The sequence below is a fragment of the Ictidomys tridecemlineatus genome, chromosome 6 (assembly GCF_052094955.1).
Source record: "Ictidomys tridecemlineatus isolate mIctTri1 chromosome 6, mIctTri1.hap1, whole genome shotgun sequence".
In the NCBI taxonomy this organism is placed as follows: Eukaryota; Metazoa; Chordata; class Mammalia; order Rodentia; family Sciuridae; genus Ictidomys; species Ictidomys tridecemlineatus.
The window spans coordinates 12,316,296-12,339,196 of NC_135482.1; the positions used below are offsets into that span (position 1 = coordinate 12,316,296).

At 44.7% G+C, this 22,901-nt stretch overlaps 1 protein-coding gene across 8 annotated transcripts in view; it reads left to right on the forward strand.

Annotated features, from left to right (window-relative positions):
• The window catches only part of Large1 (LARGE xylosyl- and glucuronyltransferase 1), a 507,191-nt gene that overhangs the window by 247,938 nt on the left and 236,352 nt on the right, over positions 1-22,901 (forward strand). For 7 of the 8 annotated variants that reach the window (XM_078052856.1, XM_078052857.1, XM_078052859.1 and 4 more), the window contains one exon: positions 18,971-19,094. In XM_078052856.1, the coding sequence (XP_077908982.1) occupies positions 18,971-19,094 (124 nt within the window). Of the gene's footprint in view, positions 1-18,970; positions 19,095-19,303; positions 19,429-22,901 lie in introns of those variants that run through there. The other variant, XM_078052863.1, reaches the window with a different exon arrangement.

Here is a 22,901-nt window from a genome sequence, read left to right on the forward strand (position 1 = left end):
GGTTTCTCATCCACCTGAAAGCAGAGGTGCCTCTCGAGAGTCTTCCCTAAGTTAAACTTTCACCATTTACTTGCTTTCTCATGGGACATTTCTTCTGTCCTCTCACCATTTGGTTGACATGTAGACATACTCACATCCAGAATCATGTCTGCATTTCCACCTGGTGTCCTCGGCTCTGTGCTGACTTCTTACCAACAGTTCAGAGGAAGCTCATCCACAATAAATAGTGCAGGGTATATCAGATGACCAAGGCAGGCTCCAGAAGGTTCTCGTCAGAAGCAGAGTCTTGAGATGCTCTCAGAGTTCAGGGTAAAGCTTTACACCTGAATCGCAACATGTGGCCCAACTATGGATGGCTGATACCAAGACATGCCAACCCTGTGAGACCCTGGGGTTCCACCTTCTCCCTCAGTCCCCCCACCAGGCTGTCTGTCATCATGCCTTGCGGCTCTCCGTAGATGTCCCTCAGGTCCACCCCTTCCTCTACATCCCACTGTGGCTGTCACAGCCTAGGTCTACCTGTTCTCTGACTCACAGATGTCTTCCTGCCCTTCAGACCCACCTCTTCTGACACCAGAATGCTGTTTCAGTCAGGCGGCTGTGATCTCTTCAAATCTTTCAATTGCTTTTCCTTATCAAGGAGAAAGAATTGAACCTCTTTGCCGTGACATTATGACAGTGGGGGGGCTCTGAGGCCATTCTCCATATCCCTGTCCCTCCTCTCCTTGCTTTGGCTTCATGCCCTGCAACTCTGAGCTGCTCGTAGCTCCCTGGCCTCTCCAGGGGTTCCACTGGCTGATCTCTTCCTGGCAGGCCATCTCAACACTTCGTCCCTCTTCTTCTTCTGCCACACCCACAGTGGCAGCTCCCCCCACTGCTCGTTTTGTGTTGCTGTGACAAAATACCTGAGATCAACGCCTTAGAGAAAGAGAGACTGGTTTTGGCTCACAGTTGCAGATGTTTCAGGCCATTGTTGGCTGGCTTCATTTCGGGGGGGGGGCTTTTGGTGAGGCAGAGCATCATGGTGGAAGGGCATGGTGAAGTGACATTGTTCACGGCACCTGGGGCCAAGAAAGAAAGTGACAGAAGCAGAGGGGACAGACTGAGAGAGAGGAAGGAGTAGGATCTACCTTCTCTTCTTATTATTTTTTATTTTTTTACTTGTAGATGGACATGACACCTTTATTTTGTTTATTTATTTTTATGTGGTGCTGATGGTCGAACCCAGTACCTCAAATTACAAGGCAAGAGCTCTCCTGCTGAGCCACAACCCCAGTCCCAGGATGTCCCCTTTAGGGGACATCCCCAGGGGTCTTCTTCCCCCAACTGGACCCCACCTCCTACAGTTTCTTCCACCTTCCACTGATGGCATCAAATTACTAATGCATCAATGGATTAATCCACAGAGGAGATGAGAGCCCTTATGATCCAATCACTTCCTCACAGCCCCGCCTCTGCACATGGCTGCATTGGTGACCAAGCCTCCAACACATGAGCCTTTGGTGACATTCCAGATACAAATCATAATAACCTCTTACCATGGAAGTCTTCACAGGTATCCCTTTAACAGAGAGCCCTTCTGTGCCTCTCACCTGGGGCGTTGGCCTCTCTTCCACCAGATGGCAGTGCCCTGTGCATCTTTCTGTCGTATTTCCTACCTTGTTCTCTGTGTATCCATCCAAAGTATGTTTTCTGTGGCAGAATGTAGGCTTCTCTATACCTTATTTTTCTGTATCCTCCGTTATCTTAGCAAATATATGTCTTAGCAAATATCTTGATGCTTGATGAATGTGCACTTGTTTACCAAGTGACTCTGGGGCCTCCTCGGGTAGTGAGGAACCTGGAGATACAGTCATTCAATCAACCAGCTGACAGGCCCAGCCTAGACTTAGTTCAGTTTCCGACTTTATTCAGAATTGCCACCACACAGCTGAGTGACTTTCAGCGGGTCACTTAAACTCTTACTTAGCTTTTGTATCACTTAGCTTTTGCTCCGAAGCCGTTCACTCCAGCTTTCTTGGTTTACATCATGTACCTCTTCCTGCACTCACCTTGGTGTTTCTTTTGAACCCCCCCACCACACACACACACACAGGTGGCTGTATTTAGCTGCAGGTTAGCCAAACATCAACTTGGCTGTCCTATTGCAGTGGGGAACCGGTGGAAGAAGGGAGCAGGAAACCTACATAATAGTGTCAGTTAGAGAAGGGGTCTCCCACCTCTTCTTCCTCCTCTGTCTACTTGGGACTATGATTTCAGTTGCCCACTGGAGGAAGAAAGAGGACTGTCAGGGAAGGAATGGCCAATGGGCTCAACCCCGTGGTCTTCCGGTTCCAGGGGGGATGTGCATCCCACACGGCCCAGGCTGCTGTGCCATGTCCGAGCCGCCTGTGGTTCTGCAGCCTTTGCCTGCTGCTTGAAACCAGGGGCCGTGTTAGCTGAGCCGACTCTGATGAGATTAGTGAGTCTCTGCTGGTGTTTGTTGCCTGTCTCCCTGATAAAAAGAGCCCACTGTTCTGAAAAAAGGTATTTGCATGATTATAGATATTCAATTATGCTATTTCTCAATTATGACTAATTTTAAGGTCACAGGATCTTCCTAGGTTATTGCGAGTATAAATTTTATTCCTGTTGCTTTTGCTATGGATCACATCATCCAGTAGTTGTTGAAATTGTGAAAACCCTGTTGAGTATAAACTTTCACTCCTACAGTCACCATGCAGCACAAAGAGGTTAAAATTAAAAATAGCAGTTTTATTGTCAGCAGCTGCCGGCAGGACTCCCTTCCATGTGAGCCTGGGGTTTGGGGAATACAGGCAGTTTAATGTTTGTAATGAATATTCTGCTACTCTGTGAATGGCTGCTTGATCTTCCTGGACCAAATACCACTGAAGCCCACCCCAGTCTCTGAAATCCTAGGAATAAGAAGAATTGTGTGAACTGAAGTGCTGGTGATAATGAGTTGGGATATCAAGACAAAAGGACATTGAACAGGCTTTCAGCTCAGAAAGTCCAGCTATAAATAGCTTCATTGCCTCCCAAACACGTTTGGAGATTTACTAAGACATGATTATGAAATATGTTGACAAATGAAGAGCCTTCCTAATGTTAATAATATAATAATAGTGACATACAGTGCTTCTTTGGGCTTTCACTGTTAATTACAGTCATTATATTTATTTTCCGTGCAGGATTTTCAGCAAATTTTCACTTAAGTATGGCTTTGTTATGTCAATTTTCCTTCTGCAGTGGTGACAGTGAGCATCCTATATTTTAAAAGGTGGTAAGAGAGTTATGTGAGCACTCTTGTCCACCAATACTCGCAGAGAAAATTTGTTGCTGTAAAGTTTTGGAAACAAATTTCATTATATATGCCAAAGGCCTTGGCCTTGTCCTCATAGGATGACCCAAGCTAGAGAAAAACCTTTTCAAAAATACTGAATCTATTTTAAAACAATAAGAATAATTGAATATCTTCTTATAATAAACCGTGCACTCAGCTTTAGAAAATATGTCATCACACAGAGCAATGCAGATGATCTAAAATGAGCAAAAGTAAAATTGAAAATAGAATGTGTCACCTGAACTCCAGTGTCCAGACAGGCATGCACGCACGTACAGGGTCAAAATACAGGGATGAGAAAATAGCAGAAAATATATGAAAATGTCACTTTTGCAAATTGTGTTTGGTGAACTTTGTTTATATTTTCTCCATTTCATATATTTTTGGGTCCCGTCATTACACAGCCTTTATGTTGATAAAAAAAAAAAAGGTGGATGAGAAAAAAACATATAAGGTGTATGTGATGACGTTTTAGTATTAGTAGAAAATAGCATAATACACACCCATGTCACCTCCGCAGAAGAATATTCAGTGAAAAGTTTGGAGAATGCCAGGAACACCAATCCCAATGGTAAATCAACTGGGAAATATTGCTGCTCTTGAAGAAAACCCAGCACTTAGCAGGCAGAGAAAATAAATATTTATTTAGTAACTAAGCGTTTACCTCCTGGGCAAGAGGGTGGATGGCTTGTAAAATTTTAATGTTTTTTTGCCAGGATGATCTACTGGCTCTCTCAGTCTGCATTCCTGTTGGCAGGGAGAAAATAGTTATTTCCCTTACTTTGCATGTCAAGCAGTTTTTCTTCTTACTGTTTTTAAAAACTTTCCTGATGCGCCTGGAGAGCGGGGAGGGTAAAAGCGTGTCTGTGGCCAGCGTGTGCCTGTGGTTGTCTCATTGCTGATTCCAGGACACTCCTGCAGAAGCATCTTTCAGGTTGTCAAGGAGGGCATGAGACTTGACTGTGAACAGGAAGCCCACCGAGGTGCTAGTTTCCTCCTGGCAGGAGCTGGGGACCTAGGCAAGTCACTGCGCTTTGGCTCATTCCCCACCTGCCAGAGAGCTCCCTCTGCATCAGGTTCTGTTCTAAGTGCTGAATCCCCTACGCCTCCTTGCAGGGCACTTTCATTATGTCATTTTCCAGACAGTGAAACTCAGGACCAAGAATGTGAGGTCATGACCTAAGGTGACTCCAAGAGGGTGGTCCAGGCCAGCTTAGAGCCCCCTCAATATAGCTTCCGAGTCTGAGCTCTTTACCAGAGCAAAGATACTATCTTTAGTATCTTTATTTTTGTTTCTAGTTTTAGTCATCAATTTGGGTGGTAGTACAGACGTCCTGCTCATTATTGTGATCTTCATAATTATCTTTCTCCTTCTCAGACTTGTGTTTTTGAGGTGCTGAGTGTAAATGCATAGAGCTTTTAAAGGCTGGGTGTTGAGAGCCACAGCCAAAGGGGCCCCAGCAAACTTCCAGCTGCCAGCAAGCTTCAGACTGCCCCAGCAACATCTAGCTGATTGGCTCCTCTGCGGTGATGTTCATTGGGCTGTTTCCCTGCCCTTCAGACTGCCAGCTGATGATTGGCTCACAGCTGCCCCAGCAACATCTAGCTGATTGGCTCCTCCACGGAGCTGCTCATTGGGTGACTTCTTTGGCTCTGCCCACGCAACCCAGCCAATCGGCCTCAAGAGGAGGAGGATTGTGGGAGGTTGAGAGGCTGGTGTGGGGGAGAGAGGCTTGTGGAAGCCGGTGGTGGCAGTTGGGCTCTGAGGGTTTTTCCCTGGAGCTGTTTTGTTTGGCGTTTGTAGTTCTAAAAATAAAGTTAGTTTCTTTTTGACAAGTGGCTCCTGATTTGTGCCAAGCCAGACTTCGGCATTTGGTGGCTCGCACGGGGAGCAACTGAGGGTAAGTAAACTGCTCGCCCCTGAGGGCAGGGCGAGAGGATGGGGAGCCATTCTAAGTCTCCTCTTTTGTTTTGCTTCGTTTTTGTTTTAACTTTCCTGTCCCTGGAGATGAGTAAGAGGGAAGACAAACCACTCACATCTGAGGAAAAACTATTTGCGTTTGAGGAACAGATAGGGAGAAAGGACGGATGCATATGTCAGGAGGATAGAAAGGCTGTTATAATGATTTTGTGTGGTTCCCTTTTTATTGGATTCTGTCTCGGTTTTGTTTGGCGTCATCTTGTTGGGTTGTATTATAGTAGAAATACGGGATCAGCAATTAGTAAAAAACAAACCGAAAGAGTGTTAAGTAAATTGTTAGAGGAAGGAAGCTTCCCAGTAAAATCAAGAGCAGTCAGGGCATACGTTGATGTAATACAAGAATATAGCCCATGGCTTTTTAAGGAGGAGCTGTTAGATATATCACAATGGAACCATCACGGTGAAGATTTAAAAAGAATAGAAAAGAACAACCCAGGGACTCTGCCAGTTGGCACATTGTCATTGTGGACGTTGGTATCTAGTTTGCTTAGTCCAAAGCCTTCAGTTCAGACAGAGGTAGAGGAAGAAGAAGACATATTGATTCAAGTAGAAGAGGAAGTCTCTCAAGTTAGTCAGACAGAGGAAAAGATTCAAGTAAAAGCTCGAGCTAGTCAGAAAGAGGAAAAGATTCAAGTAAAAGAGAAGGTCTTTCGAGATAGTGAGACAGAGGAAGGAAGTTTAGAGCAGAAAAATCTATCAGGGGAAAATTTAAAACAGGAGACTGCTAATAAGACCCTTTTATTAGAGAGCGTAAGTGTCCAACCAACAGCACCGCCTCTACAGGAGACTGCTACTAATAGCATTCTATCACCAGAGGGCATAAGTGTTCAACCAACAGCGCCACCTCTACAGGAGACTGCTACTAACAGCACTCTATCACCAGAGGGCATAAGTGTCCAATCAACAGCACCACCTCCATATGCTAAGAGACTCCCAACCCCCGCAGTTGATAGTTTGGATCCTGAGACAGGATCTCAAGTATGCCCTGTATTTGAGGTAGGAGGGCAGCGAACTTACCAGGGTTTAAATTTCAAATCAGTGAAGGAGCTAAAAGAGGCTGTAGCAACCTATGGTCCTCAAGCACCCTTCACTGTAAGCTTGGTCGAATCCATTACCAACTTAAGCATGACGCCAGCAGATTGGGCTAGTTTGTGTAAAGCTGTGCTAAATGGAGGACAATACCTGTTATGGAAGGTTGCCAATGAGGAATTTTGCAAGGAGACGGCTAGTCGAAATGCAGCAGCTGGTTATCCTCAGAGAAATCTAGATATGTTGTTAGGAAAGGGACCTTATGAGGATCGGCAGCAACAACTTGCATATGATCCTGGTGTATATTTACAAATTGCTGTAGATGCAGTTAGGGCATGGAAGTCTTTACAAGAACCTGGAGGTTTACAAGGTCAATTATCTAAGATAATACAAGGAGCTAATGAACCTTACGCTGAATTTGTAGATAGGCTTATTCAAACAGCTACCAGAGTTTTTGGGAATACAGAACAAGCAATGCCATTTATAAAACAACTGGCTTATGACCAAGCGAATCGTTGGTGTAGAGATATCATTAGACCATGGAAACAGGAAGATTTAAACACATATATTAAATTATGTAGAGACATTAATGAACAAGGGCAAATTGTGGCAGCTGCAGTAAAACAAGCTTTAGATGCCAGAGACATTAATGAACAAGGGCAAATTGTGGCAGCTGCAGTAAAACAGGCTTTAGATGCCAGAGACATTAATGAACAAGGGCAAATTGTGGCAGCTGCAGTAAAACAGGTTTTGGATGCCAGAGACATTAATGAACAAGGGCAAATTGTGGCAGCTGCAGTAAAACAGGCTTTAGATGCCAGGCCAAGAACATGCTACAATTGTCAACAAACAGGACATTTTAAAAGGAATTGCCCCATAGGAGGAGGGTTTAACAAAACTAGGTATCAAACAAGTAGAATACCGGGTATTTGCCCACGATGCCGTAGAGGGAGACATTGGGCTAATGAATGCCGTTCTCAAACCACCATAGAGGGTACTCCATTATATTGGGCTAATGAATACCGTCCTCAAACCGCCATAGAGGGTACTCCATTATCAAAAAACGAACAAGGACAAGGTGTTTATCCACAATATCGTGGACAAAGGCATCAGGCTCCGTTGCCAAAAAATGGACAGGGGGCCCCAATGCTCCGGGGCCCCAAACCACAAATATACGGAGCACTGGAGGAACCCAGCAACCCCAGCAACCCCATCAGGGTAGTGCCCAGCACATCAGATCCCTCATCAGACAAACCAGAGGGAGCGCAGGGTTGGACATCTGCGCCTCCACCAAATCAGTACTAACTCCAGAGATGGGAGTTCAAATCATTCCCACAGGGGTAAAAGGACCTCTTCCCAAAGGAACAGTAGGCTTATTATTGGGACGCAGCTCTTCTACTCTAAAAGGACTTTTGATAAGTCCTGGGGTAATTGATTCCAATTATGAAGGTGAAATAAAAATTATAGCCAGTTCTCCAAAGGGTATATCAGTAATTTCACCAGGAGATAGAATAGCACAGTTACTAATAATACCAAGCCTACATGATAAATTTTCCAGTCATGTTGTAGAAAGAGGTTCCAAGAGATTAGGCTCCACAGGTGTAGATTGGGCTATGCTTTCTTTAAATTTAGATTCTCGACCCATGCTAAAACTAAATATTCAAGGACATGAATTTAATGGGCTACTGGATACAGGTGCAGATCTTAGCATCATCTCTCGTCAAGAATGGCCAAAACATTGGCCATTACAACAAGCCACTCAATCGCTTCGAGGCCTAGGAATGGCGACTAATCCCGATAGAAGTGCAATGCTATTAGATTGGAAGGATCCTGAAGGATGTGAAGGAACTATACAGCCATATGTATTGGATCATCTTCCCGTAAATTTATGGGGACGAGATGTCTTAGATCAATTAGGTTTGACATTAACAAATAATATCAATCAAAATGCACCCACTATTATGGCTAGACAAGGTTTTAGGAAAGGAAAAAGATTAGAAAGACAAGAACAATGTATAGCAGCACCAATACAAATAGATCAAGGAACAGACAGACATGGGTTGGATTTTCACAAAGGGCCACTGAGACAATAAAAATTACATGGAAATCAGAAAGACCAGTATGGGTTCCTCAGTGGCCCTTGACTAAAGAAAAGACACAAGTAGCCCATGATCTGGTCAAACAACAATTAGCGGAAGGACATATACAACCTTCTGTATCTCCCCATAATACTCCCATTTTTGTCATCAAAAAGAAATCTGGTAAATGGAGATTACTGCAAGATTTAAGAGCCATTAACAATGAAATGGTCATTATGGGACCTGCTCAATCGGGGATTCCTCAATTGTCTGCTTTGCCAAAAACTTGGTATGTTTTAGTTATAGATATTAAAGATTGTTTTTTTTCAATTCCAATTCATCCTGAGGATAGTCCACGTTTTGCATTTACTATCCCTGCACTAAATCATGAAGGTCCTGATCAGAGATATGAATGGAAAGTACTCCCTCAAGGGATGGCTAACAGCCCAACTATGTGTCAAATTTATGTTAACAAAGTAATCCAGCCACTTAGAAATCAAAATCCTGAACTACAAATATTTCACTATATGGATGATGTGTTATTGGCACACAAAGCTAAAAACACATTGCTAGAATGTTATGCCACACTTACAAACTTATTAAAAAATTATAATCTAGAGATAGCAATAGATAAAGTGCAATTAAATTTTCCAATTAATTATTTAGGAGTTCTATTATCCTCAACCATGGTCCGTCCACCAAAAATTCAAATACGAGTAGATCAACTCAAATCACTTAATGACTTTCAAAAGTTATTAGGAGACATAAATTGGATAAGGCCTTATCTAGGTATTCCAACAGGAGAATTGGGACCTTTATTTGATATCCTAAAAGGTCCATCAGATCCAAATTCACCCCGAATGTTAACGCCTGAAGCAAGAAAGGCATTAAAAATCATTGAAACATATATGGAAAATATGCATTTGGATAGAATTGATATAAGTTTGCCTTTATTATTTATTGTACTACCAACAAAATATATTCCTACAGGAGTATTTTGGCAAGAAGGTCCATTATTATGGATACATTTATCTTATTCTCCTAACACTATTCTTACTAGGTATCCTGAGGCTGTAGGACAATTAATACTCAAAGGAATAAAAACAGCAAAGGCAGTGTTTGGAATTTCTCCCCATAAAATTATTACTCCATATACTATGAATCAAATTGATGAATTAGCTAATGAGTTAAATACTTGGGCAATAATAATGTGCAAATCTAATGTTTCATTTGATAACCACTTACCATCTAATCCTTTATTGTCTTTTTGGTCATTGCATCCTGTAATTTTTCCAAAAATGACAAGAAAAACACCTATCATGAATGCTCCAAATATATTCACTGATGGGTCAAATAATGGTACAGCAGCAATAGTTACACCTGATCAAGCTTTTACATTTTTAGTACCCAAACAATCAGCTCAAAAGGTAGAGCTTAATGCAGTATTACAAACTTTTGTGATGTTTAAAGATTCTGTATTTAATTTATTTTCTGATAGCCAGTATATAGTTAATGCTATAGTATCCCTTGAAGATGCTGGTAGAATTTCCCCTTCTTCTACTGTTTTCTCTTTGTTTTCCACTATACAAAGTTTAATCTGGGACAGAAAAGATCCATTTTTTATAGGACATATCAGGGCACATACAGGATTGCCTGGAGCCCTTAGTTTGGGCAATGATTTAGCAGATAAAACTACACGTGACATACATATTTTCTCTATACTAGAAGAAGCTATAAATTTTCATGAAAGATTCCATGTCAATGCTAATACTTTACAAAAGCGTTTTAAAATAACTAAGGAACAAGCTAGACAAATAATAAAACAATGTCAAAATTGTGTGACCTTTTTACCACAAGTTAATCTTGGAGTCAATCCTAGAGGATTGATGCCTAACCATATTTGGCAGATGGACGTCACACACTTGCCAGAATTTGGAAAATTAAAATATTTGCATGTTACAGTTGATACTTCTTCTGGATTTTTGATGGGCTCCCTTCATGCCGGTGAAAAAACTAAAGATGTTATAGCTCATTGCTTACAAAATTTTGCCACTGTGGGCATTCCAAAACAGTTAAAAACAGATAATGCCCCTGGTTATACGTCTACTTCTTTTAAACAATTTTGCTCATCATTTGGCATTACTCATATAACAGGAATCCCATACAATCCACAGGGTCAAGGCATAGTTGAAAGAGCTCATCAAACTATTAAAATGTACTTATTAAAGCAAAAAGACGGAATTGGGAAGGGGTATATATTCCCCAAAGATAAACTTAAAATAACTCTTTTTACTCTAAACTTTTTAAATTTGGATTCATCAGGACTTAGTGCTGCAGAAAGGCATATGTGTCCAAAAAATGTACATAAGCCCAAGGTACTTTGGAAAGATATTCTAACAGGACAATGGAAAGGTCCTGACCCAGTAATTGTCTGGAATCGGGGGTCTGTTTGTGTGTTTCCACAGGAAGAACAGCAGCCGATTTGGATTCCAGAGAGATTAACCAAGGTTCTGACCCAGAACAGCAGCCGATTTGGATTCCAGAGAGATTAACCAAGGTTCTGACCCAGTGATTGTCTGGAGTCGGGGGCCTGTTTGTGTGTTTCCACAGGGAGAACAGCAGCTGATTTGGATTCCGGAGAGATTAACTAAAATCCTGACCCAGTGATTGTCTGGAGTCGGGGGTCTGTTTTTGTGTTTCCACAGAGAGAACAGCAGCCGATTTGGATTCCAGAGAGATTAACTAAAGCGATTTCTACAGACCAAAAAGAAGATGATTTAGCTCAAATCCATAATAGCTGATATCCAAAACTCCAATTTGGCTATCCTTACATCTGCGACAGAACCAGGATGCTTTTTTCAATATCTATTTTATTATTGCCCTTTCCCATATCATGAAGTTCTATTTTATTTTTTTGAGCTCATACAGACCTAGGTTAATGTTTTGCTGATCAGTTCTATTTTTTTTTGACTATAGAGTTTTTAAACATTGCAATAGAGATTTTACCTGTAAAAAGTTATAAGGCCTTTACTATTGTGTTATGTGTTGTATGTATTATATTATGTGTGCACACTTGTGTTTTGTGTTATATGTTTGAATGTACGTATGTCCAATGTACATATTTCTATATATCATATATGATGAGCGCTCATGAAAAGATGGATCCAAATATTTTTTTTTTATTCACGTGATTTAAATGGTTTAATTTAAATTGGGTAAATAACTGTTAAGAATTGTTTTAATATGTAAACAAAAAGGAGGTTAACAGATCTGTTTGTTTACTCTCACCTTTAGTTTTCATTATATTTAATAATTCTCTTCACTATAATATAAATTGTTAAGAAAATTGTTTTCTTTTAAGAAAATTGTTTTCTTTTAGTGCCTTCTGGAATGTTACCTAATTTTTTCTTTAGCCATTATTGCCAGAATTTCTATCTTCATCCCAGTGCCGATGAAGATAATATAAATTGTTAAGAAAATTGTTTTCTTTTAGTGTCTTCTGGAATGTTACCTAATTTTTTCTTTAGTCATTATTGCCAGAATTCCTATCTTCATCCCTGTGCCGGTGAAGACAAAGATAAAACTAATCTACAGTTTCTGCAATAGCCATCACTGAACTGCTTACAGAACTTGCACTGAACTGCTTACAGAACTATGTGTCATTTGTATGCATTGTGAACTATCTGTTGGTGCAGCGACTTGTGGTAGTGTTGGGGTATTTTTGCTGATGATATCATCGGTGGTACAATTTTCCCAAAAGGAGCCGTCAATTGACTTGGTATATCTTCCTCCCTTCTGCTTGTCATGATCATTCAGCTAAAATTTGGGGGTCAACAGAGGTGAGGCAAAGAACCTCACCCCCCCCCCCCCCCCGCTGAGACCTCTCCACAGGTGTGGCTGTACTGGACCGGTAGTCAATGACGGGTAAGATCCAATTACAATGGTACCAACCTAAGACAGGAGGCTGACGCCCTGAGGTCAGCTCATCCGAAGACGGGTAAGGACCATATGTATTGGACAACCTAAGGCAGGCACGGTCCATAAGCCACATGCTTGTTGTTTAAACAGAGAGGGGGAGATGTTGAGAGCCACAGCCAAAGGGGCCCCAGCAAACTTCCAGCTGCCAGCAAGCTTCAGACTGCCCCAGCAACATCTAGCTGATTGGCTCCTCTGCGGTGATGTTCATTGGGCTGTTTCCCTGCCCTTCAGACTGCCAGCTGATGATTGGCTCACAGCTGCCCCAGCAACATCTAGCTGATTGGCTCCTCCACGGAGCTGCTCATTGGGTGACTTCTTTGGCTCTGCCCACGCAACCCAGCCAATCGGCCTCAAGAGGAGGAGGATTGTGGGAGGTTGAGAGGCTGGTGTGGGGGAGAGAGGCTTGTGGAAGCCGGTGGTGGCAGTTGGGCTCTGAGGGTTTTTCCCTGGAGCTGTTTTGTTTGGCGTTTGTAGTTCTAAAAATAAAGTTAGTTTCTTTTTGACAAGTGGCTCCTGATTTGTGCCAAGCCAGACTTCGGCAGCTGGGCTTCTGGCATCTGGACAGACTGAAGACGATAGCATGGGTGAGGAGCATCTGTGACCAAAGAGGAGCTCTGTGCTCTTTGGCCATGCTGCAAATGTGAGTCCAAAGAGAACTCACCTGACAGGTGAGCTGCCGAGCTCCACGTGGGCTATTGCATTTGAACTTCTCAGCCCTATACAGTGGATGCTGCTAGTCCAGCAAATGGGTGGGAAACCAAGGGCCTGAGATGTGAAGATGCTTGTTCCCTCCCAGGTGCTGATCCAAAGATCCCCCCGTAGCTGTGCTAAGTCCCACCTCCATGCTATTGCTGCATCACTAGGCCTTTTGATTTTTCTAGAAAGCTCCTCTGTTCTTCTCCTGTGGAGAGCATTACTGACTTGTCCTTGAATCTTCCCTTATCATCAAGGCCACTTGACCTCCCTCAGACCAAGGGCTCACGCTGAAAACCCTCATCCCAGCTGCAGTGATTTTCTGAAATGAGTTCTATTAAATCTCCTAAGTGTCACAGATTCACTGAGCATTCGCAGTGCCGTCACAGGATCTTTCTTCTCCTAAAATTGCCATCGCATCGTAACTTAATAATTAGAGATGATCTCAGCTCCTAAGGCCTTCTTGTGTATGTTAATATCAACAGACCTCAGATGGCCTGGCGGGGGCTGCAGTTCATTCCCCACAGCATAAGAAAGGGAAAGCAGGAGAAAAACGTCACCTTGGCTCCTTTGTCACCTTGTGTCTGTTGCATCCAGACCTGGAACAGGGGAGCCTCTTAGGAAACAGAGGAAGCAGGAGCGTTGCTCATTAGGAGAGAAGTTGCAGGCCCCGCTGAAGGCACTGTGCTTACTTCCTTCTGCACCTCGAGGACTGTTGGAGGAGAACGGCTGATGTCTGTAGCCGCCTCTGGGATGCTGCAAGCCAGGCCAGCGAGGTGGGGCCACCTGTCCCCAGACACCTCTTATTATGGATCTAAAGCAGTGCTCCCCCAAATGCATGTACAATTAGTGACTGGCGTAAAAGACTATTATACCTGTGTTTCACAGGTATAAAGCTCCATAGCCTTGAATCATTTATTGAGAAAATCATTCCTTTGGAAGGAGCTTCTATTAACTTCAGTTGGTAAAATTCACTTTGGAGTAAATATGTCCTTAATACTTGTGTAACTGGTGCTAATCATTCTTTGAACGAGAGAATAGGCTCTAGGTTCACAGCCTGTAGCTGTTGTTGGAACTTGCAGGCCTCTGCCATCACAGGGCTGGGGAATCAACCCTCCTGAATTATGAACTGAACATGAAATAGGACTCAGAAATCACACAAACGGAGAATGAAGTAATCTTCTTGACTGCTGTCAGTCAGAAGTTATGAGCTGCTCTTTCAGATGTGAATCGTCTGTCTCGCATGTCCCCGTGAATTGGACTTAGCCTCCCATACTTCCCAGCGAAGGGACCAGCCTGGACTCCTCCTGGGCCTCCCACCTGGCCACCTCACTTACTGCAGGAGAACATGACTCAGCCTGGAACTGCACCATGGTCAGGCACTTTGTAAGCACTGGGGAGAGAGAGTGATCAAGAGAATAAATACTGCATCAAACTGGAGACGCTCCACACTGGTAGCTCACAGTCTAGAGGAGGGGAGGAGGTAGACCTAAGCTGAGTTTGGAGATCCACAGCATTGACAAGTGCTAGGAAGAAACCAAACAGGGCCTTGGCAAGGATAGTGGTGAGGGATGGGATACCTTGGGTGATATCTGGAAAGCCTTCCCGAGGAGGTGCCCTTGGCATTTGTTCTGCAGGAGGGGCAGGAGCTCTTCTCATGCAGAACTGGATACACACATGGCTGGAGCGCGGGCTTGGAGGAAGAAGAGGGAAGACATGAACTTTGAGAGGCAGAGAGGGTGAGATCCTCGAAGGTCAGCTCCTTGCAGGAGGCCAGACCCTATGCCTTGAACGATGGCCAAAGGTTCTGTGATCATTTTGGAGACTCTACTTATGAGATGGAAGATGGGTTGAAGGGAGAAGAGAGGGAGAATAAGAGTGACTGTGTTCATGAGATGGCGCCAGATGGGAGATGGGAGAATGATGATGACATTTACCAAACAAGTCCTTACCACCCGCCAGTGTCTATCCTAAGCGCCTCAGATATTCAACTAATCTGACTGAGCTGGTGAGGCTGAGTAATCAAGCACTTTGGATTGGCAGGAAATGCTGGAGGAAGAACTTGTAAGGGACCAAAGAAGGGCAAAGGGATTTCTGTTTTGGGAATCAACTGAGCTGTTCATTGATGCAGTCATTCAGAATACACTCGAGTCCCCACTCAGTATGCCAGCTGGTTCTGGGGACTGCTATGGTACAGTATGAGTGACATACCGCGTCTCTGTCCCCTGGAGTTTGAATTCTAGAGCAGAGGCAAGTTATACACAAACACTCCACAAATAATCAGTAGCTTGGTGTGTTTGCAGCATTGTAATTGGGGCCTTCTTGATTCCAAGGATCCCACGGGTCTGAGGGGCCATCTGGCTGGCAGTAGGATTTGCAAGTTCATGCTCAGGGGAGACATAGTGGCTTACCCAGGGGCTCTGCAAAATGTAGTCTAGACAGTGTTTTCAGATACTTTCACTGCGTGCGGCATGGTGCACCTTAGAAAGGCCACCGTGAAGTGCTGTTTACAGGGACCACAGTCTCATTTGGAGATGGGTTATCAGTTCTCTTGATGTCCCCAAAGTGGAACATGAGTAGACCCCCCTGAGTATTCCTCTTGACGGGCGTGACACACAGCTGCTGCTGGTTGGCCAGCCTTTGATGCCAGGAAGCTGACAGGGGCAGCGTCATTGGGTGGGGGCCATATGTCCTCCAAATAAGCACTTTCTTATCCTTCTACTGAGGGAAGCTGGGCAAGAACACAAGCCCCTTTCACGGTACAGACACCTATAGGCGAGGAGCGTTCCGTTTCCCATTTACTCTTGCTCCTGAGAGAGACCTTACACAGTGCAGAGGAACACAGACGGGAAGCCCCGTGGATGGTTGGCAGCGTCCTCCTTGAGAGCCTGCTAGCCTTCTCCTTGGCTCTGCAACCAGCTCATCGCCTCCCAGGACCATGGCTTTGATCAGCTGCCTGCTGAGCCTCTGGACCTCGTCTGGTTCTTTTGCTGTTGGATAATCTGAAGTTTGTAGTTCTTGGGAATTCACATCCTCAGGCCCTGTCGACCCTTAAGTCTTTGTCTCTCTTTTGTTTTTTGTTCTCCTTGTTCCTGGCATACAGGAGGTGTCCAAGGTATGCTGTCTGATCCAGCCAGGCGGGACTGTCCCCTTTCCTCTGCAGGCTCTGTCCTTCCCACCTGCTCTTTCCCTTGTTCTGTTGTCTACTGCAGGATGCCTCCTCCAGCCTTCTTCTGCACCCTCCCAGAGCTCCTGTTTAATTGCCATATCGTCCATGAAAGCTTTCGACATTCTCCACCACAAAGAAGTGGTCTCTTGTTCTCTGCTTCCTGCAGAGATCTGTACAGCTCAAGTTGTGGATCACCACTGTAGGAGTGCCTTCACATTATTGTCCAAGTTGGCCTATGAGGATGTAGGCATTCTGTTCACAAGCTATGTGGCTCTGTGAGACAGCCCAGCCGAATGGCACATGTTCTAAAGATCTTGTAGTTCCCTCTACCAGATTGTTAGTTCCCAAAGAGAGAGAGAGAGAGAGCTCTTAGCTCGTTCTAACTGTATCCCAAACGTATCTTGTGTGTGGTTAAGGCTTCATAGTGATTTGTTGAGCATTTATTTATACACCCCACCACATACACACACAGCATTGTTGTTGTTTTTTTGTCTATGTATAGGAGAACTAATTGAAAATATTTTATTAAAAATGCACCAATCAGCACTAGAAATAGTGATTCAAAAGTAGTAAAGTAATATTGTAAAGTAATGTCTCGTAAAGTAATATTGGTGATAGTCAGCATTTATTATATGTACCAGGTACTTTACTGAGCACTTTATATACATATTATCTCACTTTATCCTCACAATTACCCACTGTGATATTACTCACCAATATCATTTCTGTTTTGAAGAGGAGATAGAGAGGTCTAGAGAGGTGAAGTAACTTGACAGTGCTGAAGCCAGTGTTCCAAACCCGGAATTCTGGATCAGGTTGCAGTTTGTTCTTGGTTAGTACTCATTTTCAGGCATAGACTCTGAACTGTCGTGTGGAGAGTACCGTGTACTAGTTTTAATTTTTAGCATGGCGTTTTCGCTGACACAGGAGGGTCACTGTTTTTTCCTCCTGTTGAACATGTTTATTGTGGACTAATAATTTGCCAGGCTCTTTCCTGGTCACTGTGGATGGGGATGGATAGATGGCCCTGTCTTCAGGAGCCTTGTGGTAGACTGGGAGATTGTGTATCCCAAGGCCCCATGCAGATGGTCGATTGACTCTTCAAACAAGTTCGAAGGAGAAAGATGTAAGGAAGGGTTTCAAGAAGGTGGCCCAGAGGAGAGGTCTTACAAGGAGAATTTTGAAGGATGGGCAAGGGTCTTCAAGTAGGGAGAGGGTCTCCTCTGCAGAGGAAAGAACACCAGCAGATGAGCAGAGAGCATGGACGGTGGAGCAGCTAGACCCAGCTTGGCCCATTTAGTATTGCCACCTCATGGCTCAATTAGCGGACAATCCTGTGGGCTTACACGTGTTCACTCTCCGCGAGTGAGGCACTGCTGTGGCGAGTACGACACTGGGAGGTGGTTGTGCCAACACTGAGGGATAAATGGACCACCTCTCATGGCTGTGGCTTTGTCTGGCTGCCTTTGCCTTGGCCTTCGGGTAGCTCACTGGCCACTGAGCAAACTCATGTTCTCTTGGGCCACAATCACCACTAAGGCAGCTTCCGAAAGGGGAGCTTCTCGTGGGGCTCCCCTTCCCTTAGAGGGTCTAATGGGAGAATTTGCAGGATTCTGCAGTGGTTCCCTTGGGGCAGTTTGCAGAGCCACTTGTCCCTTTAATTCACCTACTCAGTTTGTCACTCTTAGGCAGTTTATACAGGTGTGGCAGTTTGTTCTTGGTTAGTAATAATTTTCAGACATAGATTCATCTCTACAGGAGCGGCAACTGGCCTTGCCAACCTCTTCTTAAACTTGTGCTCAGTCACCAACCCAGGAACTGCTCTCTTGCCCTTGGCTTCTTCTGTTCCATTTTTGTCCCATTTGTAAGATCTTTTGCCCTAACATTCCTCTAGATTCAACTTCCTGTTGCTCTTCTTTAGACTTTGTGTCTGTATTTTGTGCTACTATAACATAATGCCAGAGAATAATGTTTAAAGAACAAAAATTTATTGAGTGAAGAATTTGGAGGCTGAGAGTTCCCATATCAAGATGCCAGCATTTGGCAAAGTTCTTCTTGCTGTGTCATCACATGGGAAAAGGCAGAAGGGCAAGAAAGAGCAAGGGTCTAATTCAGCCTTTAGTAAGGAACCCATTCCCACAATAACAGTATTAATCTATTTGAGAGGGGGCACCCCATGACCCAAATACCTCTCTTCCATGAGGACAGGGCTCTAGATGTCTCCATCATGAAAGCCTATTTTCTTTTGGAGAAGAACAAGCAGGAAACTCAACTTACCCTGTGCCTGGGGAGAGGTGTCTGGCCAGCTGTCCACCGCTGACCTAACGACGTGGCCCCTCTGTCAGTGTGTGTCCGCACTAATGCCCGTATGTTCCCCTGGTAGACATAATGTTTGGCCACATCCTTACCTACACCCTCCCTGAGACTTCTACAAACACACATCCTCTGGTAACAGAGGATTGTCTTGGGTGGCCCGTTGATACCTTCTGTGGTGTGTGCCAGTCACCTCTCTGAAACACCAAGGTTCGGAGAAACGACCTTCTTCCTTTCACTGCTGTGTCCTCACCACAAAGCGCCCTTGGGTTACCAGCCGTAATGACTTTCCCAAGTGCTGTTGGCAAGTGGGAGCTCGGGAGGGATGTGCCTCATGCTGGAACTCCCGGGCCTAACTCTCCCTGGCCTTCTCCTGTCCCCTGCAGACGGAACCCTCTGCACTTCCACCTCATTGCTGACTCCATCGCCGAGCAGATCCTGGCCACGCTCTTCCAGACCTGGATGGTGCCCGCTGTGCGCGTGGACTTCTACAATGCAGATGAGCTCAAGGTACGGGAGGGAGGAAGCCCGAGGCCTCCCTGGCCTGGCCCCATGGGGAGCTTTTCTCTGCCCCTTTAAATTGACTCACAGTGGCAGACGTCAGGGCTCCTCTGGATAATGTCCAGGATATGACGGAGGTTGGCATTATTACTGAGAGCACTAAGGCAACCAATCCATTAACACAGAATCCATGCCAGTCCCTCGGTGCGGGAGGCCGTATCTGAAAGTGTTCCATGGTAGGATTGGAGAGGATTTTGTTCCCCAGTGAGGTAAATCCTGAACTCAGTCTGAGCGACCTGGGTTGGAATTTGTGTATTGTCATTGACTGGCCTTAAGATGCAAGGTGAGTCACCTTCCTCTGGCCCTGTTTTCTCAGTGATAGGAAGGTGGTTAAAATGTCAACTCACGGTGTAAACTAAGAGGCTCAAATGAGCGAATATATGTGCAGATGTTTTAAAAACACTGTGCTGAGTAATTATGTGTTAGACCAGAGGGATTCAACCAAATGAGATCCTTGCTTAAAGTCCTTCCGTAGTGCCACCTTGCTTGCATGGAGACTGAGATCACATTCTGATTAGAAGCCCTGTCTTTCTGCCTCTTGCCTCTTCTAACAGCACCATCTCTTGTAATTTTTGCAGAATTTCCCCCATTCCCAGCTCTGATTAACAGAGAAGTCCTCCAGTTCTCTTTGCCTTCTTTTCTGTGTTTGAGCCTTTGTTTATACTGATCCTTCTGTCCCATGTGCCCTTCCCACCTACCTTGTCACAATTTCTACCCACTATTAGGACCCAGTTGCATTACCACCTCCTCTGGGCACCGTCCCCAACCTCCCCAGGGAATAGGAAGGCATTTTCTATTCTCGTTTATCTAGTGCAACATTCTTAATGGGGTATGGGGAAAAGAAGCACACCTGATTCTTTTCAGTATTTCTGGTGCAAAATAGGCGCCCTGTAATGCTTGCGGATTTAGCAAATTGTTATTATTAGAGGAACACGGAACGTTGCAGAAACGCGTTGATGCTTTGTCTCCAGTCACCTTGGGAAGGACTCAACACCTAGGCAAGAGGCTGATTCTGGTAAATTGCTTGTTTCAAACCTTATAAAGCCATTATCTTTTCATTTCAGAGCCATAACATTTTAAATAGATCACAGAGATGCCAGCCGGAGTTTCTGATTTTTCACGTGTTTCAGGCTCTGAGGTTGATCGAGATGTTCAGAATTTAGCATTTGGGGATTGTCGCGGTAATTTGTGTGCCATTCCAATCTATTCTGAGCTAAAATTGATTAACACTCTTAAAAGGGGAAAAACAAAATTTAGCAAATTGCCGCCCTAATTAAGGTGAAAGCAAGCCACTCTGTCTCCCAGGGTCTTAGCGCCAACACCATGGGGAGAAGCAATGGGAGAGGAGGAGCAGCAGCTGTCGCGGGTGGAGGCCTCTGCCTCCTGCTCCCTGTTCACCCTTCTCTGTGCTGTGGCCCTTGCAAACCTGTACTCTGTGCTTATCAAGAAAACACAGCAGATTAAAAGAAAGCCCTAGTTCAAATCCCAGTTTCCCACTGAAGAACCATCTAAGTGGTTCTGATGGTTGGTTCTCTCGCTGTTGAGTGAGTAGGGACAGCCTCAATGGCCCAGGTGAAGGGCCACCAGTGCCCACAACCAGGCAGTTCTCAATGCTGACTCCTCCGTCAGGGTAGTGTGCACCTGTAGTAGTCCTAGCTACTTGGGAGGCGGAGACAGGAGGATCGCTTGAGCCCAGGAGTTTGAGGAAGCCTGGGCCACTTAGCAAGGTGATGCTTGCTTAAAAAAAAAAAAAAAAAAAAAAATTCTCTGCTTCATGGCTATATGCTACTTAAAGTGCTTGCTTGTGCTCATGTGGCCTTTTATGAAGTCCTTTGGTAGTTGGGAGGCAGAAGTGTGAGGCAGCCTGGGCTGAGCTCTTCTCCTGGGAGCCCAGGGCTTCTCAGAGGTCTCAGATCCTCCAACTCCTGGGCCCATGTCCATACAGGTAGACCAGTTGTCCACTGTTTTACATATATAATTCTTATCCATTGGGAATTGAAGCTCCCCTGATTTAAAAAATAATAATCTTAACAATATGAAGGGTTCAGAAGGACAGTCTCCAGAGTCTTGTTCTCCTCCAATCCTCTACCACTGACAACCCAAGAGAAGAGTCCTAACACCTGCATAGTTCTCTACCAATTGGTCACCCCCTGTTGCTTTCCTGAGCCCCATGAGACTTGTCAGAACCCAGTAGGACACTGAAAATGAAAGATTTTTAGAGAACTTACTTTTTCCACCATAATAATGGCAACGGTAGTAATAATTTACACAGAATCCAGCTCAACAGAGCCACAACCATCATCTGCCCATTCCCCCTGCCCAACCCCCTCATCCCATGACACCGTCATTTACACAGCTGCTCATCCAGACCTGGGAATTCCTCTCTTTCCCTTGCCCTGCCTCCAACCATCACATGTGCTAGCTTGATCCTGCTATTCCTGTAATCCTTCTCTTCCCAACTCATGTGATCTTCCCTAGCACAATGGCAACTTTTTTTTTTTTAATACAGGCTTGTCTCCACCCTTCTTTTCCACTCACCTTTTCTCTCCCAAATTGCTATTCATGGGCAAGAGTCAGCTTTCCAAAAAGCAAGGCCACCTGACCTACCCCTTTCCTCTGGTAAAACCACCATGGCTTCCCAGTCCTCGTAAGACAGAAACCACTTTCGAGCAGACTGTTTCTACTGGCAGTTCAGCTGTTCCCCAGCCTCCTTTCTCCACCCCACTGGTAGTTAATCCAGGTTCTTTGGCTGAAGCAATGTTCACAGAGGAAAACCTGCCCTGCCTTCCTCCTCTCATAGAGGTTCTTTTGTTATATGTTCTTGTAGGATCACATACATTTCTCCTGGAAACTCATTAGAGTGGATTTTTTGTGCTGTTGTGTGTGTTGGTCTTCCCTAGACCACAGACTGCAGAATGACCAGGTCCTGTCTGGTTTTTACCACCCTCATATGCCTCATGCCTGGTGTGATAACTGTGTGAGTGACACACAATGAGTTCAAAGCTGGGTCCTTAAGAATGACAAAGCCACAGATTCCTTTGTCCCCACCACAGGTCTTCATTCTTGAGGCCTCTTGTGCATTGGGCTTAGGCGGGCAGCTAGGTGTTTGCCTACCTGTGACCACACAGTGGCATAAATCAGGCAGCTCCATTTGTACCAGCCCAAGTCCCCAGAGCAGCCCTGTGACAGCTGAGTGAGTGCTTTTCCGTGACAGTTACAAGGAAGGGCACATGTGGAAACATCCTGTAGATGACATCAGAGAATGAGTTGGAACAGGAGAGAAGCAGGCTCAGGCTGTGTTCCGCAGTTGTATTAGATAAGCGTGTCAGACGGCACCTTGCGGGCACGGAGGATGGCCTCCCTTGATACAGCTCCAAGAAATCACTTCGTGTAGCTGTTGGAAATGGCGTTTCTAAGAAATGCTCCTGTGGGCCCCTTATTATATCTGCTTGTGCTGGAGATTGAGTAATAGGGAATAGGAACTTTATGAAGGATCGATGCATGATTAAAAACGAACTGTGGGAAATTTGCGATGGACCGGTACGAGTCTCCATAATGACCAATTAGTGTGGATTTGCAAATAGTGATCGCTCAGCCTGCCCATCTCTGTGGTGTGCGGAATGCTCATTGGTCTTCCTGATATTTACATGGCCCATTTATTTTCAGCCTCCAAGTCCCCATATCAACAGACTACCAGGACTGACTGGCCACATTTCTGTTCTCTGATCTCTGCTCAAAGCATGCAGCTCTGAACAT